The sequence below is a fragment of the Ptychodera flava genome, chromosome 17 (genome assembly GCF_041260155.1).
Source record: "Ptychodera flava strain L36383 chromosome 17, AS_Pfla_20210202, whole genome shotgun sequence".
NCBI classification, from domain to species: Eukaryota; Metazoa; Hemichordata; class Enteropneusta; family Ptychoderidae; genus Ptychodera; species Ptychodera flava.
Window position 1 is genome coordinate 4,779,041 of NC_091944.1, and position 17,001 is coordinate 4,796,041.

The 17,001-nt window shown below is 37.9% G+C and overlaps 2 protein-coding genes across 3 annotated transcripts; one reads left to right on the top strand and one right to left on the bottom strand.

Annotated features, from left to right (window-relative positions):
- Nucleotides 1–190: 190 nt before the first annotated feature.
- On the top strand, nucleotides 191–4,676 carry LOC139115219 (uncharacterized). Its single transcript, XM_070677170.1, has 2 exons — nucleotides 191–340; nucleotides 3,259–4,676. The coding sequence occupies exon 2, from the start codon at nucleotides 3,284–3,286 to the stop codon at nucleotides 4,103–4,105; it is 822 nt and encodes a 273-aa protein (XP_070533271.1). The 5' UTR covers nucleotides 191–340; nucleotides 3,259–3,283; the 3' UTR covers nucleotides 4,106–4,676.
- On the bottom strand, nucleotides 4,665–15,126 carry LOC139115217 (chymotrypsinogen B-like). 2 transcript variants are annotated; one of them, XM_070677169.1, is made up of 8 exons: nucleotides 15,037–15,126; nucleotides 12,671–12,797; nucleotides 11,363–11,480; nucleotides 10,044–10,156; nucleotides 9,648–9,748; nucleotides 9,153–9,421; nucleotides 7,642–7,790; nucleotides 4,665–6,814 (listed from the first exon to the last, which is right to left on the bottom strand). In XM_070677169.1, the coding sequence occupies exons 2-8, from the start codon at nucleotides 12,725–12,727 to the stop codon at nucleotides 6,572–6,574; spliced, it is 1,050 nt and encodes a 349-aa protein (XP_070533270.1). In that variant the 5' UTR covers nucleotides 12,728–12,797; nucleotides 15,037–15,126; the 3' UTR covers nucleotides 4,665–6,571. The 2 variants fall into 2 exon arrangements, with proteins under 2 accessions (XP_070533270.1, XP_070533269.1); XM_070677168.1 differs by having other exon boundaries at nucleotides 11,363–11,498.
- Nucleotides 15,127–17,001: the final 1,875 nt, after the last annotated feature.

Consider the following 17,001-nt stretch of genomic DNA (forward strand, 5'->3'; position numbering starts at 1 on the left):
CTCACCCTTTTAAAATAATCCTTTTACTTTCAAAGGACCACGCTCTCGTCAGGCCCTCTAGGAATGCATCAGCGATGTGCATGGATGCGCTGACCAGTTGTACAAGAGCCTTGCCCCTTGAAATCAGGAACCACGTGACAATGTGATAAGCCAATCAAAAGTCATGTCGCATAGCCCCATTAGACCATGCACACTAGTTTTCTGATGTCATCATTATAGGAAGGCGTATTCTTTCAAGTCTACGAAGAAATAACCATTACGACATTTTAGAAATCTTGAGAAGATCATAAGCAACGAATTCGAAGGAGTTGTTCAAAATCTTCATCATCACTATAACGAGGTAAGGGAAGTACTTTAGCTGTATGTGTTCATAGAAATGTTTCAGACATAATTTTTACTTACTGAAAGATTTCGTAGTTCATTTCAAAGAATGATATAAACTGCAGTGCATTAACGTATCCTAAAAATTATTTGGTAACCCTGCATCGCTGTATTTTAAAATATTTGTCAGTGAAGATGTGATGGTCTTCTTCCGCATGACTTATCGAAAAGGCTGGTGTCGTTTTTCAAATCCTGAAATAGAAATAGACCGTCGGACGCTTGTGCCGAGTTTATGAGACAAGCGTTGTTGGCTGGTCTCTGGTCTTTTAAAAAAGTAAATAGCAAACGCATCACATTTCACTTGGGTCCCTGCCTTAACTCGAAAAACTTGAATCTTATCGTAAGTTGAGGAAAAACGCTCATGAGACGTACATTCAACCATCGCCGTATCGAATTCACGGCGTCTTTAATTCAGAGAAATTAAAGATACCAAAATGCCCATCTAGTCTGGTTTATTTTTACATCCAACATTCCTGGAGTGTACGTACCACATAGATTAGCTGACAATTATTACAATGTACAGTCATTATCTGTATTGTGTAGACTTGTAGGCAAGGAGGCAAGGACAGACTGGGATCAAGCTTATTTTTTATAGAGTTGATAATGCTGAAAAGGATAGTTCTATATCACATTCTAAAACTGTAAAGAAAATGATTACGCCAGCACCGACATTAATTAAAACGCCCCAACATTTATCAGATATATCATAGAATAACTTCAAGCGAACAAGACTGCATTCGACACATTTTTAAGCTAATTTCAGAAATAAATTAGCTCAATTATATTGTTCACACTTTACTGTTGACAATGATTCGACGCCAATTGTTTTGAGGAATAATTTGATTGAAAAATACAACATTGTAAATATACATGGTAAAAAATTCTAGGTATTTTTTAATTATCCTTTGTCTATGTGAAGAATTCCTTTGCCATTTTTAAGATGGGATCATATCAGGTGACGGAACCACATTTTATTTACGTACATCTCAAAAACTTGAATGTATTTTCTCAAAGAAGTATGAAGGAATGTGAAAACCTTCAATAAATAACTATTATAAACAGGTCTTGTAGTCGCCTATTTATTTCAATTCTGAAGCAGAGGATATTGTACATGACGTCTCTCTTTGTTCTTTTCTCAAGATTGTAACATTTAAAGAGTTCAAAATCAGATTACAATGCAAAATATCAATATCGTCGCCTGTAGGTTGTTTTTACAGACATAACATGCCATAGTTTAGGGGATGTAGTTGTACCGACAGACATTGCACAGCAAAGGGGATGTAGTTTGTTACGTTGTACCGACAAAACATTTCATTTTATAGGGGATCAGAGTCGCCATCTTTTTTACAGTAATTTTAAAGTTTTGGAAGTGACTAAAACGCAACATCCATTTTTGACAAATAATAGAATCGAGATATTGTTTGTTGAGAAACACTGCCTTTGTTCGAGCTGTTAAGTTCGTCAACTTTACAGTTGGGTCTACTTCAATAAATTATTGTTGTAATGTAATAGCACTGTATTACTGCGTGTGCGTTTGTTATCTGCCCATACAGTGTCCATAAATCTTCCAAAAACAGATGATACGTAAAGATTTGGGGTCAGCCGGGGGGTGGGGGGGATCCAGAAAGGCGATGACCTGATTTCAATCTATCGTACACTTCAACAATATTTATCCCATTGCGAAATGAACAGAGCTTGCAGTGCAATTAAAAGTTGATTTCACACGACTAATAATCGACAACCTTGTCATGTTTCTTGAATTCTAAATATACGCGAGTGGCTGCGGGGCTAATGTTATCACGCATGTGTATCGGCGTGCATTGACTCATGTCATTTGATACAGTGGCCGCGTGTTGTGTATTAGGTCTGTTCATATCATTTGTCGGTCGAAGTTTAGGATACTCATAGGCGTTTAAAGTTTTCGACGAATGTCCTTGGGTCATTATAGTAAACTATTGTACAAAACTTTTGATGCGGCTGGAACTGATTTTCCAAGTGATTCAAAACGAAATGAGGATGAGTAATTATAGATCATCGAATTTCATCATTTGGTCGTAAGAGATAGGTATTATTTGAAGCCCATTGAATGACGTGGCATATGGCCTCTGAGTGATTGAAAGGATCTATCGTAACCATCAAAGAATAACGACGTCAGCTGTTATTGCACTGTAACTTTCTTGTTGTTTTGGTATCGTTTCCTTTTTTGAGTTTGCTGTGTTCTTCGAAACCACTCTTCTAGATCGTTACTGCACTAGTTAAATGCCTAAGATGCATTTTATGCGGAAAACTCAAGAGAGAGAGAGAGAGAGAGAGAGAGAGAGAGAGAGAGAGAGAGAGAGAGAGAGAGAGAGAGAGAGAGAGAGAGAGAGAGAGAGAGAGAGAGAGAGAGAGAGAGAGAGAGAGAGAGAGAGACTGAGCCTAAATGAGTGAGTGAGTGAGTGTGTGTGTGTGTGTGTCGTATCATGTGTGTAAAAGGTCACGAATATATAAGTATTCGTCGACCGATGTTTGCAAAATATAATCCTTCTTCTCTTTTCACAACCACCAATTCCAATAACATCAAGCGCAAAAAAATCGCGTAGATGTAAATATTATATAATGGTAGTTTTACAGCATTGCTTATAAAATGAGATTAAACTTAAGGGGACGCTGCACCGAACACAGCGTATTTTGCTCAAAATAACTTCTTTAATTTTGCAAATATTCAATTTTAATTTATTTTGTTGACAAAAACTGATTCACAATATTATGTTTATATCATGAGGGGGCTTCCCTGTCATCTTAGATGAGAAATATTTCTTTGAAAAACTGTTTTGGTAACGTGCAGCTCCACCTTAAAGAGAAACGTTATTTAATAGTTGGCTGTTTTCATTGCAGCGCCAGTTGTAAGTTGGAGACGAATATGGCGGACGGCAAGCCGGTTGTCAAGGTAATTCAAAACATCAATGAAGTCATTAAAAAGTGGGCGTTGAGAGGAAAAGACAACCAAGATAAATATGTAGTCGAGATTACCAAAAATACAATGGAATTTATCCAGGTCGGCGACATTAAATACAGGCCAATCAAAAAAATGATTCCAAGTCCGAACAACCCCAAAGAACTTATAATGGTACCAGGTCCAGACGGCGACAAATCCGAGGCAGCGCCCCCTGAGGAAAGATCACGCACTGTTCACACTACTTCGTTTTCGAACAATACCACGGCGGAAACGCAACATCACCATTTCAGAGTCGAGCGGACTTCAACGACAAGTTACAGCTGGTCTATGACCAGTGGGCACACATTTAGTTGCACGGCCGGTGTATCTCTAGCGCCCCCACAGGTCTGCGTCGCGGCCAGCGTTGAATTCTGCAAGTCAACCGATGAGTGGACAGAAGAAGTGAATGCCGCTGAGGAAACACGTACCAACGTCATCGAGTCTGACGTAGTGGTGCCAAGGGGTAAGCGAGTGAACTTGAACTTAAACATCACTGAGGAGGACTACATCGCTAGGTATGAAGTGGAGTATCGCATCCAAGGCAAAGTTCATGTCGTCATCAAAAAAGGAGACAAGCTGGAGGACCGTGCTGGGGAAGCACAGGACGTGTTCAAAGGAATGGATGGATTTGAAGTGTTTCCAAAGACATCGAATCAGAAAGGTTTCGCGAAATTTGTTAACAAGGGAGTTTTTATGTCAAAAAGAGAAATAAAACAGGAATTAGAAATGTATGACGAAGACTTGTAACAACGAGATGAATATAATCAAATGTTTCGACAAAACCAACTTAGATATCAAAGAATACAAATGATTTGAACTGTAAGTTTATTTATACAAAAAGTTTAATGCTATAGCCATTTTACACAGATTTGAGAGAAAAATTTCAAATTATGAAATCTAATAATTCATTAAAAAGTAAGCAGAGAATACCAACTTTTCACATCCAACAAGATTGGAACTAATTTGAGTTAATTGGATGGTGAATTAATGTCTTTAAATCTGCAACTGTAAGCTAATGTGCTTTTCTTTTTACATTACACACTTGTTTTTATGAGTTATTTGTAATATTTAGACATTCAGCTATAGGGTTCTAAGATGTTAAAAATTTAAAAAATATGGATGTTACCCTTGCTTTATTTCGGTGTTATTCACGGGCTAGCTGCTTAGGAGCAAACTCAACAAGGGCAATCACCAAATTCGTTTGTGTGAGTTGGGTCGCGGAATTCGTGGAAAATGCAGTTGCGTTGCAGGTAGGGGTAAACCAAGACGAGTGCAGGGACTGGACAAATGACACAGACACTTGAAGTAAAATAAAAGAATAATAAACAAAATATAATGAATAACGATCCAATAAAATTCAAATGTACCGGTACCGAGCAAAAAAAATATCAAATTACAATATCATTAACAAAAAAAAAACGTAATATCCCTAAATCGATTCAGCACTTGATATGTCTTAATGCTACAAAATAAAAGACATTGATTCAGAAGTGCCAAATGATATCAAAAACATGTGACGTCGAGAACAAGTACACTTATAGTGACAATGTTCAGCTTTGCCACTCGTTCCTTTTCACTTGGCGGACAAATCAGGGCAAAGGCTCTGAACTTGTCAAACAAACAAACAAACAAACAAACAGTACAGTGTCCGTTGCATTAACTGTCCAAACGCCTATGTGGTAACGTTGACAACACAGTAACTCATTAGCATTCCATCGCAGGTACACGTTCCTGGAGAAAACGAGCGTATCTTCGCCTGCCAAGAGTCACTTCAGGCGTAGTTCAAAAGTTCATAAACAAAAGCAAGAACCAACGTCGGCTTTCACCGATGAGGGCGTCGTCCCGCAAACAGCTTTCAGTAGCGTGTAAATGGGTATAAGAGTCAGCAACGCACGTCTCAGCTATAACCCATGAACGTTACGCTAATTCGTTGAATATGAGTTCCACTGGGACATTTGTTCGTCGACAATGCTCCGAGTTCCTTCAGATGTGAAGTTAAACTCAACAACAAAGCACTGATCAGTTCTGCGAATGAAAGATCACTTATATGGTCGATTAATCATCGCTTGTAAGATGATCCGTCAACAGTTTATCCGTTGGCGTTGAGTTATGCGGGTCGTTGCATTCCTCACGCCCAGTTCAGAGAACTTCAAATGGCCGTAACGTTATCAAATTGAGTCCGATTTTCATGCGACTTGTATCGATCGAATCGTACTTACATCAGCATTTAAGACGTGAAGCATCAGCGTTGAGAAACCTGTGCGAGCATCCTTAATCGTCGGATATCTGCAGTCAGTGTCTCCAAAGAAGTGTTCGATTTCGGCGAGCACCCACGCTTCGTTCAAGTACAGCAGACTTGACATTCGATTGGGTCGGAGAAATACCACTTCACACGCCGGGATCTCACGAAGACAAGCTCAAATAATGTCAGTTAACATCCAGCTTCCCTCGCGTCCCCTTCGAATGCGATTTCATCACACGATTCCGCCGATGGTTCGGATTTTGTAGAGACTTCTACTCACATCGACTTTATCGGACACCGGCCATATTCGAAGTTCCTCATTATCAAGTTTCCTTCGCCGTATTACACCCGCCAAACTTTGGGTGAAATACACGCGCGTCTTCTTTTACTGAACTGATTTAACCCTTCTATCAGCAAAAAGGTCAATAGAGAACAATAAAAGAGCTTTCGTACAGAAATCATGAAACCTAAGGTCTAAATACTACATCAAAATACAATCAAAACCCTTGGATTACTTTAATAGCGTAATCACCCCAAAAGCAAAAGTCAGTAGTCAAAATCGTCTATCATCACCTATTTGTGGGTCATCCCACTATGACTTGAGGGGGTCATTGCGTATGGTATCATGAAGATCCAAATATCCCAAAATAGTTCCATCGTGTTATCCTCTTTTTTGTGAAATAACTGTCGGAAAAATGACGATTATTATGAATCTGCATTGACAATATATTGAGGATACTTTGTCTCATATCTAGACACTGTTATAGTGATCCTAGGTTATCCTTTTGAAATTCAAATAAAAAAATTAAAATAAGTAAAATGAAAAACAGTCTAGCTGATATTGATCTTACATCAGTCTGGGGCCTTCCGCTGGATGTCCTAAATTTGAAATATTGACTTCAATATTTTTGAGAAATCGATAACTGTGCTTGTGCCACACCTATCGTCATTGTTATTTTCTCTTGACGATTTTAGGCGATAATTATGACGAAGAATGTCCAAAATAATTGCAAAATTGATGGTTTATATACTCCAGAACCAACTGAAGTACGATTTGTTTCTCTGACCGTCGTCTGGATCCAGTCCATGAAAAGTGTCACGTTGGTGTAGACAGTGGGTGATTGTGGACGACCGCAACCACGTCCCCAGCTAGTTACTCCAACCAATGTCCAATTCCCATCACTTTCACAGACAAGAGGGCCACCGCTATCACCCTGAAGTGACAATTTAATAAAAAAAGATAAAAGATATTTGACAATTAAAGTAATCATGTTCAAATTATGTTCAAATATACCTCAGTAAAATTTACAGTTGGGTAAAACATACTTCTGGATTATAAAAGCGCATTTTGAGACAAAATAGTGAAAACGACTTCTACAGTTTTTCCTCTTCAATGTCAAGTTGCTATTTTTCCTGGTGGTTCAAATTATTATATGTTTTCAGGACTGGGTAACACATGCAGCTCATTGCTGTTTTGTAAGTTCCCCTGATTGAAAACAAGATATTCACATTTCTGAGTTAACGTGTACGTAAACGTTATTGTACGCACTTAGACAAATGCCTTTTGAATTTTCTCAGAGATCAAACCATTCAGAAACACTCATTGTACCTCTTTTTGCTGCATTTCTAATGTTGTTGTCTATTGTCGGGTTTTCATATCATCAAATATATGCACAAAGGTCTGTTATTATAACAGCACTTTCCGACATGTAAGATATTTCAAGCAAATTGCGCACTGGATGGCTACAAACCAAATATCTTGGAAGGAAACGCTTGATGTATTAAACGATCAGCTGTAACATATCATAAACTTCAGTAGTTCTTGTATTGGAATCTCACTTGTCTTGTTTTTGGACGTACAAGTGTATTCTCCTCTGACCTTGACCTTGTTTTCAAATGCAACCATTCTATTATCGTGAATTTTTCAGACTTTAACAAAGTGGACTCAGACATTAACTAGGAGGTAATCCATGACAGTTTGACGTTGTGACATGCGTAAATTAGCAAGGCGGCTAATTAAGATGTTATTGCTTAGTTTCACCTGACAGGCATCGACACCACCATCTTCATATCCTGCACATATCATGTTGGAAGTGATTTCGCCAGGAGAGAAGTAAGGTTTACAATCATTTGTGTTAATAAGCGGAACGCTTGCTTCTTGTAAAATATCGACAGGTTCGGATGAATTTTCTGCGTAAATAAAGATAATAGCTATTACTCATTGCAGGCAAACTGTTGAACAAAATTATCTAAAAAGAGTTGTCCATGAAATGTGTTGCATTACTCTTCTGCCATCAAAACACATTAACGTCAGCAAAAGATTATTAAGCGAGTACCTAAATTGTCGCAGGTACTTGAAACTATATTAATTGCTACATTCACAAGTTTTTCATGTACATACGTTCGTATGTATGTTCGTATGTATGTTCGTATGTATGTTCGTATGTATGTATGTATGTATGTATGTATGTATGTATGTATGTATGTATGTATGTATGCATGCATGCATGCATGCATGCATGCATGCATGTATGTATGTATGTGTGTATGCGTGGGAACATTTGCGAAATGAAAGAAAACAAACTATAGCTTCCCTACAGGAGCGCAGGTATCTTCCGTTTAATCAACCTCTGTGAGCGATCAACGCTAGAAAGCGATTCTCACGCTAAACTATATGATCCAATCGTCATATGCTATAGACTAAATACGTGGTTGGTTGACGTCAGGAATAATATAAAGATTAGTTCTTTCCCATCTTGTCAGTACAGATCATCTCGTGAATTATTGGTGATATCACAATAGGGTTAGCAGTTTTGCTAAAATAATTTACAATTTAAGGGAGACGGTCCAGAATCACAGGTTTTTGGATTAACGTCCAATCCGCCTAATAAAACAGGGTCAGTTTCAGTGTTACATCTGCTTTAGCGCTGTCTACACAAATTTATTCCAACCATTTAACACTTTTGGTGTACGTTAAAGAAATATGACACTGCATATCCAACGTTCGATATCGACTATCAGAATCATGGAGGTTTCTACCACCGCGTGCGTGGTCCTAGAAAGCACTCAATCTTGAAACAGACAAATATAAAGTCTGTCTCTTTATTTGTCTGTGATCTTGATAATGTTTTAAATCATCGAAATAGCGCTCGGTTTACTTCTGCAGACTGGGCGTCTGTATCATCTAATCTATATTGCTTTTCAAAGTAAGATATCAATGATGATCCAGTGCCTGCGTCGACAGGATTAGGAAAAAGCAAAAAGGCAACAGTTTTCCATTCTCTGCCACACTGTATAAGTCCGAAAATGTTGAATCGTTGATTTGTAAGGTTATGATTCTCACAAATTCTTACGAAGGTGATTATATAATATGGGACTGGACCAGAGTGAAATAATATGACAATTTTCGCGGCAGAGTATATAATAAATAATAAATAAATAAATAAATAAATAAATAAAAACTAACCTATGATATCATACAAATGTTTTCTCTGACACTCAATGGTCATAGCAAGGACGTAACTATACGGTACATAGAATTTAGTTACTGACCTCCTAGTTGACCCCATCCAGTGATGTGACACATGTCTCCCGTTTTGAACACATCGCCTTCACCCGGTAAGAGAACAGCGTCTATATTAGGGTGCTCCAAGTTGGCTGAACTTGCTAGTTTGACCAATGCAATGTCGAAATCGACCGTTACATGATCATAGAGCTCGTGTGGGATAGGGTGGTCGGCAAACTGACTGCAGTCACTCATAGGATCGATTTGGCTCAGGTTGTGCACACCAATGCAGGCACGGATATCAGAGTACAATAAGCTTAGAGGAACGGATGAACGAGAAACAGAGGGTTCGAAATTGACTTACAAAGACTCTCACAGGCAATGACACGTCCCCCCAACAAGCTCATACCACATGAAACTCTTGCTATAACAAAGATATCTTCCGAGGGGGCAGATTAGTTTATTAAAAATCATATACCGTAAGAAGACATACGAATTCAATGAAGTGACGTTTGAGATAGGTGTATATTATCGTCATATACCTTTCTGGCCAAAAACAGTGTGCCGCTGTGAGAATCCAATCTTCGGAGATAAGTGAACCTCCACAGAAATATTGGCCAAAGTCAACTGAATAAAATACTATCTGATCCAAAGAAAAAGATACATATGTTGTCAGTATCAGAACTTCTTCATTACAATAGGCACGCTCATATTGAGGTACCACCGTATTGTCAGATGTCAGCTAAACTGTGTTGTGCCCCTTTGTAATTTGGCCAGGCTATGACCCTTATTTGTGCTTGGTTCAAGTGCGTAATTTGTAAACATGTCACTAGGGGTGAACGAGATGAAGCGGAATATTCATCGACCCAAGATTTCTTTGAAATCAATTTTCATTTGTTGTACTCCACCTAATATCTGCCCTAAATGATATTATTCACCTGCCATGGCCACTCGCCAACATCTGCATCGTTACCGCCAACAATGTTAATGTTGAAATCTGTCCTTCCATCTGACTGCCTAGCATCGCGACCTCCGTAAGCGGAGACGTCATCTGAAAATATGAGAGAGAGAGAGAGAGAGAGAGAGAGAGAGAGAGAGAGAGAGAGAGAGAGAGAGAGAGAGAGAGAGAGAGAGCGAGAGCGAGAGCGAGCGAGCGAGCGAGCGAGCGAGCGATCGGAGAGAGAGAGAGAGAGAGAGAGAGAGAGAGAGAGAGAGAGAGAGAGAGAGAGAGAGATGATTTATGTGAAGGTTTAAGGTTTGATCTGACAATAATGTTTATTGCATCATAAACAATGAAATATTTTTACCAGGTCGTAGCATACAACAAAAGCATAACTTCTGCTGTGTATTTATATCACGAATACTGCAATGCAAAAGGCATTTATTTTGAAAATGTTAGAGCACCTCCAGAGAAAGAGGGAATGAGAGAGCCAGATTTCCAAAATTCTGTGACATTTTCCCCTTTGGTCTGCTATGATCAATATTTGTTTCTTCACCAGCCGACAATTTTCCCCAAAAAATCCTCAAGTCCCCCGAAGTGAAATGGTTCTTCCCTAAGCACTTACTCAAAGCAGTGGTGGCGTTCTTGCCAAAATGTGGCGATGAACAACTTTTTTAACATACTGACAAACCACGAGTTGCCGTTCCATGGCATCAGCTCCGTGATCAGACATACGTATGCCGTTCCCTAAATTTGCGTTTGGAACATAACTTTTTTAAATTTCTAACTGAAATATCGAGAAGTTCATCTGTTATCACTCGTCATGGTCGCAGACTACACCGCAACATTTTTTTTGCATTTATATGTGCATGCAGTAGCCGGCACTATCAAACTCTACTCGGTCCACATTTTCTTATGGATTGTTAACTGGCTATGTGCAATGTCAGCGCAAACATATATGCATGATATGTGACCGTAAATTCATGGATAGTATTTTGATCAGGTGTGTTACAAAATTGTACCGAATACTTATAACTATCGATATTGTAATGGCCAGGAATAATGACTTAATATATGGTTAAGTTTCTGATTCAACCGTGCTTTTTATCATCTTTTGAAAGGAAAATTGAAGATCGTGTTTCCCTATTATGAAGGCATCCTATCGAGAAGTATATCCTGGACATTTACATGATGTATTTATATGAAATGGGAAGTCAGACTCAGCTGTGGTGTAAGCTCTGTTCTGAGTGCCAACGCACCATTGCGTGGATGGAATATCAGTGGCAGTCGCACACTCATTGTCGCATGCGTACTCACCTATTTCCAGTACAGCGCCGCCAACGACTAACCCACACCAAACCAGGTAACAAACTGCAACCTTCTGCCTGTAGGTCGCTACAGGTACTCTTCTTCTCCCTTCAGATAGCGCGATTGGCTGAGAATTTGTAGATATCTGATCAAAATGAATCCTTTAAAAGTATCAATTAATACAGTGGAGCAATTGTGCGCACCAACTTCAAATATGGGCCTAAATAAATACAATTTTGTCATTCTAAGTTCTGCCAGGATTAAATTGGATGTATGATTCGCTCGTTTACTCATTCTCCCCTTTATTATATTGTGTTCAACTGATGTTGGTCATCGTCAACGTATACCTAAACTTATCCCGTAGTAATATACGTTTAAATCTCGTACTTTAGATGGACAACACAACATCATGAGTGGTCGCCTACAATATATGAAAATCCATGTCGTGACCGGTCATATACTTCATAGATTATTTATTTATTTATTTATTTATTTATTTATTTATTTATTTATTTATTTATTTATTTATTTATTTATTCATTCAGGTAAACCAAACGGTATAAGACACATTTCATAATGATCGCTCACAGTTGAGACGGCATAGTTTTGTTAAAGATCCATTAGCTGTACTTTGGTCAATTTTAAAATTTTGTTTGTTCTGTGTGTCATCTGCAGTTTCTGGTTTGAATCCGTGAACCATGGAGAAATTCCTAATATTTAGCTCATAAATATACCCTATATGAGTATAATCTGCATTGTTATTGTTTAAATTGTATATTCAGGTCCGGACTAGAATACATTTATCAACAATAACAATGGTCATTTCACATATACAGGCTGTGATGGCAAGCAGGACACCGGGCATTGGTCATGATGATCGGATTATAGTAAAATTCTGTAGTTGATACATTGAAACAGAGTAGTGAAAAATTAGTCAAAAGTTACAGCTACTGTCCCTTTAAAAAGGGACTGCAATTATGAGCATCTCTGCAGTGAGTTGTTTGAAATATTCATCAGAAAATATCCCAGGAAAATACAACCAAAATTATGAAACCTTGTCCTGTAGTGGATGAATCATCCCTTGGAATCATGCTGTGATATCCCGTTTCTCTTGAACTTGCGAGTGATTATTTTTTCACCCCATACTTGATTTTGTTTTCATTGCGTATGTGCGATTCCAAATTGAACAATCTAATATCTGACGCAATTGTAATAAAACTGTACAACCGTTTCACCTACAATCGTTTTCACTATCATTTTCACTATCGAAATCACCGCCATTACCTCGAAGCGATTACTTTGAGTAGAAAAGGTTACCTTTGCCATATTTTGACAACTGTCACTGTTGTATCTCTCCAAGTATATTCTGAACATAAAGGTTGGTGGAGTGCTGCGTTATGCTGCCATCGATATTGTTCGTGGTAACTTGCCAATGTATTCTTCTCTGGAATGTTTAAAAGATGAATATATTGTGGATCATTGTAGCTATATGTATAAATAAGTTTTCGTGGTTGGTTTGGAATTGCTCGTGTGATGTAGAAAAACAATATTACTCAACATGGCAATAAATGTATGATTGTCATAAAGATAACACCAAAGCTTGTCACTGATGAAGTATCTTCGATCACAGAGTAATATCAGACAGAGTGGCAACAGCTATTGTTTAAGGCGTGAAGCGGTTACGTAAGCAATCCATGTTTGCCTCGCCTCACGAAGCTCTTGGCTCTCTTTTCCGAAGAGTGCCGACCATGCACCCTTCGGTAATTTTCGGATTTTCACCAATTGTTAAGCGAAAGTATGTTCGACAAAGCTTGTGTTGTTGTTGTCGTGTGTTGCTGATCGGAATTGATGTGCTGGCGCAAACGGGAGTGTTTTGAGCTTCAGGAAAGTGGGTTTTACTGTTTTAAAAATTCCTCTAATATTTTTATGAATATATAATGAGTGTGTTTGAACCAAATTTGAAAGTCTTTCATCGATACTGTCTGGTTTTACTCAATGGTTTACGGTCAGTCATACCGTCTTTTACACGTGCGCCAAGAAATGACATGTTTATGAAACTGCTGGCGTGTTATGTTTTGATTGGCGTGAGGCAGTGTTTCTGGCCTGAGAGCTCACAAAGTAACTATGGTTGCTACGCGACTGGCAGTACGATGCCATCTCGTCGTATGTTTCGCATAATCTCGTGTAATTATCAACCACAAACCAAGCCTCCAAAAAGTTTAACACCTTTTAAGCTCATTTTAATATGAAAAGCCAATAGTCTACCGAGACGACCATGGAACAAAAGGCATGCAAGTGTTGCCACTCTGTTTATGTTACTCTGTGCTTCGATGTAACATTTCAAAAGATGTTGAGATGTCAATGAGAAGTAATATTTAATGATCAAATATGGAAATAAATTCAGTCATCGATTCGTTAATTTTTAGACTAAGTTAATTTTTGTGTCACCAATGCCATTGATAGCTTCTTAAATGAAATATACAGCAGAGGCGATCTTTAGATTCCTTAAAAGACACGTATAGTTGATTTTCATAGGGGAAATAGATAAATTTGAAGTTTATGACGATTTTGTGGAATTGAAGTTTTTGAGCTGTCCAAGGTGAAATGTATATTATAAAGAGCATAGTTCCTAGACCAGAGCCCAGAAGTACTCAAAATCCTTGTATGAGACAATCACATCTTTATATTTACCGTGTAACAGACTAAAATTGATTGCTTTTTTTATTTGTTGCATTTTATATGATGTCATGAATTTCCCACTCGAACTATTTCACCTTTTAGTATGACGCCGTCATTTAGTCAGCCAAACTTCTGTTTTCAATTCCTTAAATTTGCTTCCTATTTTATCGGTCACATATTAACGACAAAATAACTTGCAGAAAACATAGCGAAAATTCTAGCGTACAGAAAGGAAATATCAGACGTCTTGAACGGAAACAAGAATGTACGTTGCTATGGGGACTTTAATGAGTCGGGCGGTAACTTTGTGGTGTATACTATAATTTCACAGAAAATATTAGGAATGAACATGCCACAAATTTCGAATGGATCAACGTTAGGGCATGCACGTACCAGCACCCTACATTGGATACCTGTGTAATACGGCAAGTTTTTTTTTGTGTAATAAATCAAAGTCCAGTCACTGGCAGGTGGAGCAATAAACTCGTACTGTATGTTTAACCTGCAACGCAAAATACCTCAGTAGTCAACCAATCTGACTCTGTGACAGAACAGACGACGTTCACTGAGTGCAGAAGATGTTTGATCTCTTTGAATAGACTGTGGTAAGTCCCTCGTGCCTTCTTTGCCTTCGTAGCCAAGTGCTCTGTGCGCACGTGTATGCTCGAAGCCGAGTGTCGCAGAGCAACGTCCAGCGAAATTTTCCAGCTGACTGCCGTAATGTCACAAGCAGCAAGACTGTAGACAGTCTGTGCTCTGAACAGTGGCAAAGGAATTTCACCCCGTGGCAGACAAAGTCTAATGCGTCAGAAATGTACAGCAACATAAATGTGTGTGCACAGCCAGGTATTTGCATTTTACAATATCCATGAAGTGAGTCGGTCACTTACAGTATCTCATAAAAATGAGGAAACATGACCTGCTCACAAAAGACAACAACAATGAAAGCTACAAAGAGTAAAGTTTTGCGAAATCATTATGGATACGGCATATGAGTTACTTACACTGTCCTGGAAATACTTCACACTCCCCTTGAATTACCGAGTGGTCAGGAAGTAGCGAACGAGTAAACGTGTAAACAGTTGAGTTTTATCTTTGTCACTAAGCAGGTTGCTATGAACTCATTACCTGTAGGGACTTGTCTGTGTATTTTTTTTTCAATCAGGGGCTATGTCGACGTATGGGTTAAGGGTTAACTGGGGTCAAGGTTTTTGAAATAAAAATGAAAGAATGAAATAATTATGCAAACATAATGAAATAAAAAGGAAAACAAAATAAGAAACAATATAAAAATGTAAAAATATTTACATAAAAATGCAAAAAAAAAACGAGAAAACGAAATAAAAATGCAAACATAATGAACAAAAATGCAAACGAAATGAGACAATGAGACAAAAATGTAAACATAATGAAATAAAAATGCGAACAAAGTGAGAGAATGAAATTAAAAATACGAATTTATTAAAAACATAACGCAATTAATTAAAATTGTAAACACAATTAAAAATTACATCAAAATAAAATAATTTTAAAGCAAGTGTTTTGGCACTATATATTCTCACCTAAAAGTATAACGTACGATTCCCTCATTACCATACCAATTTTCCGATCATTTAAGAAATCCCTCCAAGTTTTTGGCTGAAAAAAAAATCCGACTTCTCCAACATACAATGTTTGTACCCATATCAGAAAAACTAGAAAGACGAATTTTGAAGAAAATAACTTTCAGTTATCAGGAAAACGAAAAGTTTTTTTGAGGAGGTATCGACGTGAAACCTGTCCATTAAACCAATATTACGCGACGATTTAAATATCACAGACAAAACAGACAAATTCAAATCCCTCTGCGTGCTCGGTAAAATTTTAAGGCCCCAACCAATCCAGCTTAGAACTTACACCAAGTATTTATTAAAGAGTTGTAACTTTTGATATTAGATTTAGTATTTTTGTTCTGCATCGGCTAATTTTATATTCCGAAAATTTCATTTTCCCCACACGGTAACTTTTATGGAGGTCTAGGTACACTTAAGTATGCGTAAGTGAATGAAAGGGTTGGAAAAACATATAATGTTTGGTTGAATTTTCTACCAGCATTACCGACAGAACATTACATAGCAAAGGGGATGTACTTTGTTGTACGGACAGAATATTTCATTGTATAGGGGATCCGAATCGCTATCTTTTTTCAGTATTTTTATTATTTCCGTTTTAAGCTTGAGACTATTTATTCGCTAACTTTATCCAGCGATATATTCAAATACGATTGTATCCGTCAACAGTTCTCTGCTCTAACCACTTGCGTATGGATTTAACACCATTATTTTGCAAATCTTAACAACGTAATTTTCCGTGTATACCAAGAGTAAGTGTAACACATCTTCATCCTTAGCAACTGACGGCCATAAGACGAGCGGTCTATCATCATATCTTAGTCGAAAAAAATTAGGAACGAATCAAAATTTTGGAAAATACTAAAACTCGACGTCCTTTTTGCTTTAACAGCGAAGAAAAATTATTAGAGATATTAATTTGTTGAGAAAAATGCCTTTTGTTCGAGCCTTCAATCACTGTTAAGTTCGTTAACTTTGTAGTTAGGTCCAGTTCAATAAATCATTGTTGTAATTTAATAGCACTGTATTACTGCATGTGCTTTAGTTATCTGCCCGTAGAATGTCCATAAATCTTCCAAAAACAGATGATAAGTAAAGATTTGGGGTCAGCCGGGGCGGGAGGGTTCAGAAAGGGGATGGCCTGAATTTAATCTATGGTACACTTCAACACACAATATTTTTCCCATTGCGAAATGAGCAGAGCCTGCGGTGCAATTAAGAGTAGATATAACATAACTAATAATCGACAACCTTATCATGTTTCTGGAATTCTAAATATACGAGTGCGTGGCTACGGGGCTAATGTTATCATGCAAGTGTATGGGCGTGCATTGACTCTTGTCATTAGACACGGTAGCC